Here is a 10,644-nt window from a genome sequence, read left to right on the forward strand (position 1 = left end):
CCCCCCCCCCCCGCAGTCCCAACAGTAGGTCAGAAGTTCAGTAGGGGGGATGTTGCGTATAGACGATGTTGTAAACCCAGTAGAATGTCTTTCTAAAATGTCGTCGTAGATATTGAAAATACTCTCCGGCAAATTAGTTCAAATTCCCTCCGCAAGGTTCGCTCAGATCAACAATCTCTCCCCCCCCCCTGACTCTTCACACACACCCCTTCCACCCGGCTTCAGCCTGCCACACGTCAATTCCTCTCATTGGCAGCTTCTCCGCTCACCGCCTTTCCCATCAATAGTTTTCTAATCAAATCATTTTTGAGAGATTTACAAATTTTTCAAACTTTCGTGATTTATTTTGTTTTGAATAATAAACAAATTGTTTTCAATATGGAGGCTAATGACTTCTAATTTTGTTATTATTTTATTTCAGAACTGTTTGACTTCTTAAGATGGATGAGGAATATGATTGTATTGTTCTGGGAACAGGATTAACTGAATGCATCCTATCTGGTAAATAAATGTTCTTTTATTATTTCTTTAACCATGAACGCATTGATGTAAATAGATTTATGAATTTTTATCAATATCAATTAAATTTCCTTCAGAACCTTTTTAAGCTCTTTCAAAGAGAATATTATTTTGATTTTGTCCAGATCCTTTTGTTGTTATTTTTTACTTTATGGCGTTTTTTCTGTAGTTGCCTATTCTAAGGAATTTCAGTGGGGCGTAAGCAGGAATTCAGCCATGGGAAGCTCTTAAACTTTTATAGAGTGTGGAGTCCGTCCTAGTATATGTTTTGACTGCCCCCTCCCCCCTCCTATCAATTTTGTACATTACTACTTTTTCAACAATTTTCATCAAAATTAGTATATATTTAGGGTTAGGTTAGATTAAGACCATTNTATAACGCTACAGTGCTTAGGATCCATTTTATTTGTATGCGGATCTGAATCCTGGATCCGCACTGGGAAAAAGGGATCCTGAGGGTATTTATTCATTTGCTGAATTTTTTAACAAAGCAGAATTTTCAATTTTTTTCTTAACTTTATGCAAAATTTAAAAAGCATTCAGAAATCAGGAAATTTATATAATTTCTCTTTTTTTTCAATAGTTCAAATTTGGGTTTTGGAATTTGGAATTTGTCAGGGGGGGGGCTTACATTTTTTTTTCTTTTCAAGGGGGGGGTCTCAGCACCCATTGGGGCCAGAAAACCACCTTAAATTCATAGTTTTCATTGGTCCAGGGAAGGGGACTGTTCCAGTCGAGATAAGATTATTTTTCTGTAAAAAACGTCTGAAGGATTTACGCTGCAGAGATAATGAAGGAAATTTCAAGAAAAATGTATAGCCTTTTATATCATCTTGAGATTCTCAAAGTTTTTGATTTTTTTATTTGATATTTTATTTTGTTTTAATTTCAGGGATTGGAATGTGGATCTGATTCCTAAGTTCTTGATGGCCCAGGGATCCTTGGTCAAGCTGCTCATCCACACAGGTAGACTTGGGGAAGGAATTTTGAAGAAAAAAAATAATAAAGTTTTTTTAACTTGAATTCTTATTATATGTACGTTGTACCTTTTATACACCAAATTGCNCAAAAAAAATCTTTAAGATATTTGATTTTTAAGAGGGAAATCGATTTTTCAAAGAAGACATATTTACATCTGCCCATTTACGACCTTCTGCCCTAAAAGCTCTCCGAAAAGTATAAAAAAGAACCTTTTTTGCACACTAATTTAAGAGAGGAAATTTTGTGAAGATTAATATTATACTAGATGAAGGGCCCGGCGTTGCCCGTGGAAAAATTTAAAGAAAAAATTTTTTTTCAATATATTTGAAAAAATTGGAAAAAAATGTGTAAAAATTGGAAATTTTTTAAAACATTTTTTAAACACCACCCGACCACCCATGAGTGTCCTCAAAAAAATCAGCCCAATCGGTCCAGCCGTTTGGCCGTTGACAACATATATATAAACGAATGTCTTGTTTTATTATATAGATGTAGTATGTGCCCCTGGTTCTAAGATAAGAGCTATAATGATATTTAATAATTCAGGTGTGACAAGATACCTCGAGTTCAAGTCAATCGAGGGAAGCTACGTCATGGGCAAGTCGGGGAAAATCTCGAAGGTGAGAAAAATATTAAAAAGCATCTTTAAAAAAGTAAGGGCCTACTTCACATAACTTCCACTTTTATAATCTAGCCCCTGAACACTGAAATCCAAACGATAATGATACACAATCATTTTTCAAATGAGTTCTGTTTCTTATGCTCCGCGTTATTTTATTATTTAAGTGCCACTAAAGTTGTTCACTGATTTTCAGCGTAATAAAGAGACTCTGACATGAAAACTTTAGAATTGGATAACCATAATCCCGATCGGTTAATTAATCTGGAGAAAAACAAGCATTATTAAATCTGAGCTGGGAACTTTAGAATGGTGGATATCGGGATTAATGCTTGATCCACTCTTTTCCTTAATCTCCAGATTAAATATTGCTTGTTGTCCTCATTAATTTAATCTCCAGATTAATTAACAGATGAGTGTTAAGGATATCTCATTCTAAAGTTTTCAGCTCTGGAGATTAAGAAAAAGAGTGGATGAAGCATTAATCCCGATGTCCACCATTTTAAAGTTCTCAGCTCTGTTTATTAATAATTTAATTTAAATCGAACCTTCCCTTCAAACTGGGTTAATTATTCTTATAATTAATTTTTTGTGAAATGTTAACCTCGGGGTCATACATAAACTACAGCCTCTGATCCTAAAAGTATCGGTCTCGAGGCCATTTTGGCCTTTTATGCATATTTCCACTGACTTAAATCATGCAATTAAATTAGAAAATAACCACTTGAAATTTTAAAATTTTATTTTAAATTGGACCTTACGTTTTCCAAACGCCAAGATCGACTAAAAATATCTTATTTTGTTTTTTCTATGATCATGCCAAGTTTAAACCCTGGTTTAATTTTGTTCTTTGCGAACAAAACACATCTAAATTTGTGTGCAAACCAATTGACAAGGCAAACGGAACAATTTTTTATCCTAATCAGGTTCCAGCTGATGAGAAGGAAGCTCTCACCTCTGATCTGATGGGACTCTTTGAGAAGAGAAGATTCAAGAACTTCCTCGTTTATGTCCAGGTCAGTTGGAGTTTATGTACAGGTCAGTTGGAGTTTATGTACAGGTCAACTGAAGTTTATGTGCAGGCGAGAGGGAGTTTATGTACAGGTCAGCCAACGTTCATGTACAGGTCAGGAATAGTTTATGTACAGGTCAAGTGGAGTTAATGTACAGGTCAGTTGGAGTGTATATACAGGTCAGGTGGATTTCATGCACAGGTCAGCTGGAGTTTATGTACAGGTCAGGAGGAGTTTATGTACAGGTCAGGTGGAGTTTATGTACAGGTCAGGAGGAGTTTATGTACAGGTCAGCTGAAGTTTATGTGCAGGTCAGGAGGAGTTTATGTACAGGTCAGGAGGAGTTTATGTACAGGTCAGGAGGAGTTTATTTACAGGTCAGGTGGAGTTTATGTACAGGTGAGGGGGAGTTTATGTACAGGTCAGGTGGAGTTTATGTACATGTCAGCTGGAGGGGAATGAAGATTTAAGAACTTGTTTTTGCGAATGTTTATTCAGCGAATAAAATCCCAAAACTAACATCTAAAGAACACAAAATTATTTTACTACAAAACAATACCATTATTTCTCCATTAAATAATAATGGAGGGTTCCCTAAGAAAACTGTTTCTAAGAAAATCATCATGGAGGATAAGCGGTTTAAAAATTACTGATGTAAATTATACGCCGTTTATGAAATATTTTACCAAAAATTATAATACATAATTTATCCGATAAAATGTAAACCACCGCAGTTTTTTCATATTTTTAATGTTTCAGGAGTTCGATGCTCAGAACCCTGCTACCTGGAAGGATATGGATCCACATAAGAATACCACGGACGAGCTTTACAAAGTATGCGCTGAATATAATTTCTGGTTTTGTTTGTCTTTTTAAAAATTTAATTATTGTTGTGATAAAGTTGTTTTATTGTTGCGATTAAGTTGTATTTTTGTCGCGATGAAGTTGTTTTATTGTTGCGATTAAGTTGTATTATTGTCGCGATGAAGTTGTTTTATTGTTGCGATTAAGTTGTATTGTTGTTACGATTAAGTTGTATTATTGTCGCGGTAAAGTTGTATTATTGTCGCGGTAAAGTTGTATTATTGTTGTGGTGAAGTTGTATTATTGTCGCGGTAAAGTCGTATTATTGTCGCGGTAAAATTGTATTATTGTCGCAATAAAGTTGTTTTATTGTCGCTGTAAAGTTGTATTATAATCGCGATTTTTTCAAGGAATAATTGAGTTAAGAAAAATGATTTTCGATTTTCTTCGATGGAAAAATTTAAATATTGACAAAAAATGAAGGTTGTTTTTAAATTTGGGTAAAAAGTATCGAAAAGCTTCGAAAATCTTCTTTTGCAAATGAATTTTTAGAATTTTAGAGAGAGAAAATTACCCCTGCTTTTTGGTTAATGTATTCTTATTTCCAGTCTATTTAAGACTTTTTTTCCATTAAAATGCAGAGCAATAAAGTTCTAAATTGTTACATAAAAAAAACGTTTTCAAACTTGTTTATAATTACAGTCTTACACTTGTGATTTCGTTGGTCATGTGATAGGTTTCCAATTTAATTAAAGAAAGCATAAGTAAAAGCTAAACAATATCCAAAATTATTTATTTTTTTTAAGCAAAACACGAGCTGTTTGATTGTTTACAAACCTATGTTTAGAAATACGGTCTGGACGAGAACACCTGTGATTTCGTTGGTCATGCCCTGGCCCTCTACAGGGACGATGAGTACAGGTGCAAATTTTTCAGGATTTTTTTGCCCTCAGATATTTTTTCGGTGACTCATCATTTTCTTTTTTCTAGTTTCAACTCTACCATCATTTCAAATTCACTGATCAGAGGCCGAATTTAGAATTTGAGCCGGCGCTCAAATGAAACCGGTTTTTGGGGGATTTGAGACACGGCTTAAATTCATTAAATTCGGACATTACGCTATAATGGTAGTTTAATTAAATTGAAGAATAAGTGTCTTTCTTTTCTTCCGTTTTTATCCATGTAAACCCCGACAGAAAAATTGTTCCCATTTTTGTAAAACAATTTTGACTTTTTGCCACCAATATTCATGAATTTTCATTTGCACATAAGATTAGCAAAAAGTAGTTCAACTGGGCATGGCTGGTTCAACGGCTATTAAAGATAAGTAGCCAGCCATGCCTAGTTCAACAAATTCTTGCCATTTATAAATTTCGACCTTCGGCTTGACTTAAAGAACTGATTTGTGACTGATCAACTCAGTTTAACTACCTTACATTGCCGGTCTGTCCCTTTAAACATCAAAATATTAATTGTTGTTTAGGAATAAGCCATGCCTCGAGGCTATCGAGAGAATTAAGCTCTACAGCAACTCCCTGGCTAAGTACGGTAATAATGATGATACTTGAATTATTTTTGGGGAAATTGAATTTAATCGCCCCTGCAATTTGGCACTGAAGACTGAGAAACTGTCTTGAGAAAACAAATTCCACCAATTCACCCGACCATGAAATCACACATTGAAGGGTGACGGGGTTTAATTTAAATTGTTTTCAGTGTTGTTTATCAACACGAATGAAGACGACAATATATAAACCTCTTTTTCTTTCTATAATGGAACACTTGGCACACTTTGAAAACGTGTTTGATTTACAACGGTACCCTTAAAACTTTTGTCTGGTTAAGATTGAATGAGATATCTTTGATATTCTAACTGAACATTGAAAGTGACTCGAGGACCTATGTAGTAGAGAAACGAGAGAAATTAACAGAATTTAATCATTTTTAAATAGGAAAAAACGGTGATATCTTAATTACTGTTCCTCCTCTGATGAAGGTACCGTAGTGAATGAAACTGTACAAATTGCATGAGGTTCATTTGAAATTAGTTCTATATTACCTATAACTTTCCAGACAAGGTAACGTACCTGTACCCTCTGTATGGAATAGTATAGCTACGGTATCCTTTTATTTTTATTTTTTATTTTAATGTTAATTGATAATATTGTTATCAGTCCGTATTTCGTCACCAGAACCCCCACCAATGGTAGTGCAGTATACTGGTCAAGTTATACAGACAGAATCACGTGACCAGTATACTGCACCACTATCGATGAGAGTTCTGGTGACGTAATACGGACTTATGAATAATATTATCAATTATACCTATTACAAATAAAAATAAAAATTGTGAAATAATAATTGGAGAAAACCTAAGTTAAAACAAGGTTTCTCTGGGATATCTTCGTTTTCAGATTGGTTGCGTATTTGCTGAATATGATCTGTTAAAACCTACTATTTCTATACACAATTGTATATATATGAATTTTCGTATAAATTTGACACAGTATTATTTCAATTTCTGGAGACTGGAACATCAGATATAACTTTCATAGGTCGCGATCAAGAGCTAAAGTGATATGCTTTCAGCCTATACCCCCTTTCATTTTTCCTTTACAGTCCCTTTAAAAGGAATAGTGCGTCCCACATATATATTTACACAAGGGTGAGGTTAAAATTCACTAACTGTTCCTTTAACTTTCTAGGTAAGTCTCCATACCTGTACCCTCTGTATGGTCTTGGAGAACTCCCCCAAGGGTTTGCTCGTCTCTCCGCAATCTATGGAGGAACCTATATGAATTTATTTGTAAATAATTAATTGTAAAATTTTATTAATAAATTGATTGAAATAATAATTTGATTAATAAATTGATTGAAACTTGAAAAAATGAATTGATTGATTGATAATTGTTAAATCTACAGGTGGTAGGAGTAAGATCTGGAACTGAGACTGCTAAGTGTAAACAGGTCTACTGTGATCCTACATATGTCACGTAAGTAAAATTGATGAATTACGTCAACTGCCCCGTGCCCCCCCTGTCCTGAATCAGTTTATCTCCCCTTCTATAATTCATCTCATCATTTAGTGTAATATTTGTCAACACAATATTAGACTTAAACACCAATGTAACAACATAAAAAATAGAATTTCAATATGCGCGTTCAGTTTTAAAATGTATTTGAAAGAGGGGGAAATAAGTTAGTTCTTCTCAAATGTCGTCTTCCATTCAAATTATCAAACTATTCATACACATTTTTTTACAATCAATATACAATTAATTAATATCGGCAAGTGTCACAACATTGTGCTAAAATTGTTAAAATACTAGTGGGGATGAACTGTCGCAAGGGGGATTGGCTAATGCACTACACCCCCCCCCCTCCCCATCCCACCGGCGACACCCACCTTCTAAAATTAATCTTTCAAGTTTCTAGAATTTAAGAATGCATGGTCACCGCTTTGTTATTAAATTGCTTTTGTCAGTGTTGCAAATTAATAATATTTTTTTTAAAAAGTTTTACTTTCTTTAATCTGATGTATAAAGTAAGGAAAGTGAGTAAAGGAATTGATCGCTTTGGAATAAGAATAAAAAATGGCTCTGAAACTAGCCCTTGCTAGATTTCCATTTTTTAATACTTCTCAAGGGATTTAATTTTTTCCCCTACTTCAGTAAAAATGCTTATTGCTTATGCCACTGCTTATACTAAGCAGTGCTTAGGATACATTTAATTTTGATGCGGATCCGGGTCCATTTTTTTCCAGTGTGGATCCAGGTCATTTCTTTACTGATTTACTAAAGTTTTTTAACAAAAATTAATTTTCATTTTGTTTTATTTTTTCGCATATTTTTATCCTAAACTTGATGAACCATTTAGAAATGAGGAAATTTTTATAATCTCTCTTTTCAAAAGTTCAGATTCGGGGTTTAGTAGTAAAAAAGTTTTTTTGCAGTTTTTGGTTGATATTTTACCCCTTGAATCCTAAGCACTGATACTGAGCTTCCCTTATCATATTAGATGATCTCCAAGCTTTAACGCCAAAATATGCCCACATACTAACCAAGTATTTTCTGCATACAAATCTGTAATTAGCAATATATAATTTTTTTTAATGATTTGTTTTTTATAATTTACTGCAAAGTCCCGGAAATCGTAATTTAAATATATAAACACGATCCAATATAATGTGGGACACCATGTACATAACAAAGGAGGAAAATGTCTTTTTGTAAAATGCAATATTTCAAGTTGTTCAATATCTGCAATATGTCAGGGATCGTGTGAAGAAGAACGGACAAGTAGTTCGATGTATCTGTCTTCTTGACCACCCAATACCAAATACAAAGGTACAAATTTAAAAACTTTCTTCTCAGTTCTTGTTGTAGATGTGTTTCTCTGCAGTTGTACATTTTATAAAGATTATTTTGTTAATCTGAGTTTTCAGTGATACATGAATTTCAAAAGAATTGAATTTTGGTGTTGATACAATAAAGTTGACGATTCTTTAAAAAAAAAGGAATTGGGAACTCTGTATAGCCCCAGAAAGCTAAGTATAGTTTCCTGTCAAAGCTGGGTTCCCATGCTAGTCCTCAATAAGATGTATCTTTATGAAAATGAAATTATATTTCAATCATGATTTATTGATTGATTTAATTTAATAAAATGATACTAATGATCTAAACATATTATTTTTATAAAACATGAAACATGATGTTGATATAAAAAACTTCAATCATGCGTTGAATACTTCTTTTCTTATATTAGTTCCTGATCTCTACGAGTTTTTGGGAGAGCAATAACGCTGGTTTCAGTCTACATCTACGTTTAACATATTATATAAAAAGTTATTTCAAATATTTTTTAATATATTTTGATAATGAATTATTTTTAGGACGCCCTGTCCACCCAGATAATTATCCCGCAGAAGCAGGTTGGAAGGAACTCTGATATCTACGTGACCATGGTCTCTTCTACTACCCAGGTACACTATGATATGGACAGGATACACACAGGGGTGTTTATTTTCTAGAACCCCCCCCCCGTCTGGAAATCATTTATTTTCCCGAGATGTTATATGTACTTCTTTTTGCGGTATATTCGCTGAATTGGGTATCAAAAAGCTTTTTAAAAAAAATTGTCTTAGCATGTCCAATTTTTTATTTTTTTTCCCCAAAATCGTTCCCCCTCCCCCTAAAGGGGAATGATATCGAAACCCACATTGGGCACTTTTTTATTTTATGCAGAATCAGATTGATTTTATGAATTAGGAGATCCCCAATTTCTCTGTTCCTTTTTGGGTTAAATGTATATTTCCCTGGCTTCTGATTGGCTGTGCGTTTTACACAGACGACATTTTATACAGGATATTGAAAAAAGAATAAATTTATCAGTAGATGATCTCGATATTTGCGATTCAAAAGTTGTCATCTCATGGTAGCAAATTTTCTTTAACTATTTGTTGCTCTTAATATTTTGATGGGTTTTTTTATGCTGAAACTAAATGAACCATTCAGGTCGATTTTTTGCCTTTTGTATCCGGATATTGGATCCGCAAATTTTTTTCCGGATCTGGATCCAGGATGCTAAAAGTTTGCCGGAACCTAAGCACCCTGATTATTACGTCAAACATTCTTAAAAGGTTTGTTAAAAGCGATGGTGTCTACCAATGTGGAGACTGAGAATTTTTTACTATTTTTCTTATTAGACAAGGAAGCTTTAGTGAATTCATTCATTATTGAATCGAGAATGTGAGTTGATGGTACATTTAGTGAATTCATTCATTATTGATTCGAGAATGTGAGTTGATGGTACACTTAGTTAATTTTATGTATAAAATTCAAGAATGTGAGTTGATGGTACATTTAGTTAATTTTATGTTGAAAATTCGAGAATGTGAGTTGATGGTACACTTAGTTAATTATATGTAGAAAATTTGAGAATGTGAGGTGATGGTACATTTTGTTAATTTTATGTAGAAAATTCGAGAATGTGAGTTGATGGTACATTTAGTTAATTTTATGTAGAAAATTCGAGAATGTGAGTTGAGGGTACATTTTGTTAATTTTATGTTGAAAATTCAAGAATGTGAGTTGATGGTACACTTAGTTAATTTTATGTTGAAAATTCGAGAATGTGAGTTGATGGTACATTTAGTTAATTTTATGTTGAAAATTCGAGAATGTGAGTTGATGGTACACTTAGTTAATTTTATGTTGAAAACTGGAGAATGTGAGTTGATAGTACACTTAGTTAATTTTATGTAGAAAATTCGAAGTAAGAAGTCTCAAGATCAAGCACTTATCTTCATTTTATGCAGACCTACGGATTGATTTAATTTATCTTTGATATCCCCTGATGATTATACCCTGCAAGGAAATTTGTTTTTTCGGGAATTAAGCATGTATCCTCAAATAGAAAGTGCCCACATTGGATATCGAGATAGAGTGTTCAAGAATAGAATTTTAACACATAAGTTCCCAGCTAATATGGAAGAAAATTATGAATTTTTTCTACTTTATTCTAGGTTGCTAGTAAAGGTTGGTTTATAGCGATGGTCTCTACCAACGTGGAGACTGAGAACCCTGAGGCTGAGATACAGCCTGGGATCAACCTTCTCGGTCCCATCAAGCAGAAGTTCCTCCTGGTCAGATATTTAATGATATTTAGATTCGGAAATATTAAGCGAAGACCCCCCCCCCCCCCCCCCCC

The 10,644-nt window shown here is 33.7% G+C and overlaps 1 protein-coding gene across 1 annotated transcript in view; it reads left to right on the forward strand.

Annotated features, from left to right (window-relative positions):
* Positions 1 to 415: 415 nt before the first annotated feature.
* LOC111701012 (rab GDP dissociation inhibitor beta) overlaps positions 416 to 10,644 on the forward strand; it is an 11,613-nt gene continuing 1,384 nt past the window's right edge. Inside the window, exons 1-13 of the mRNA XM_023472119.1 lie at positions 416 to 501; positions 689 to 710; positions 1,316 to 1,485; positions 2,047 to 2,120; positions 3,046 to 3,135; positions 3,892 to 3,966; positions 4,784 to 4,857; positions 5,420 to 5,484; positions 6,642 to 6,742; positions 6,859 to 6,929; positions 8,210 to 8,282; positions 8,828 to 8,917; positions 10,460 to 10,579. Of these exons, the coding sequence (XP_023327887.1) occupies positions 441 to 501; positions 689 to 710; positions 1,316 to 1,485; positions 2,047 to 2,120; positions 3,046 to 3,135; positions 3,892 to 3,966; positions 4,784 to 4,857; positions 5,420 to 5,484; positions 6,642 to 6,742; positions 6,859 to 6,929; positions 8,210 to 8,282; positions 8,828 to 8,917; positions 10,460 to 10,579 (1,086 nt within the window). The 5' untranslated portion in view covers positions 416 to 440. The remainder of the gene's footprint in view (positions 502 to 688; positions 711 to 1,315; positions 1,486 to 2,046; positions 2,121 to 3,045; positions 3,136 to 3,891; positions 3,967 to 4,783; positions 4,858 to 5,419; positions 5,485 to 6,641; positions 6,743 to 6,858; positions 6,930 to 8,209; positions 8,283 to 8,827; positions 8,918 to 10,459; positions 10,580 to 10,644) is intronic.

This window comes from Eurytemora carolleeae, unplaced genomic scaffold (assembly GCF_000591075.1).
Source record: "Eurytemora carolleeae unplaced genomic scaffold, Eaff_2.0 scaffold345, whole genome shotgun sequence".
Taxonomy (NCBI): Eukaryota; Metazoa; Arthropoda; class Copepoda; order Calanoida; family Temoridae; genus Eurytemora; species Eurytemora carolleeae.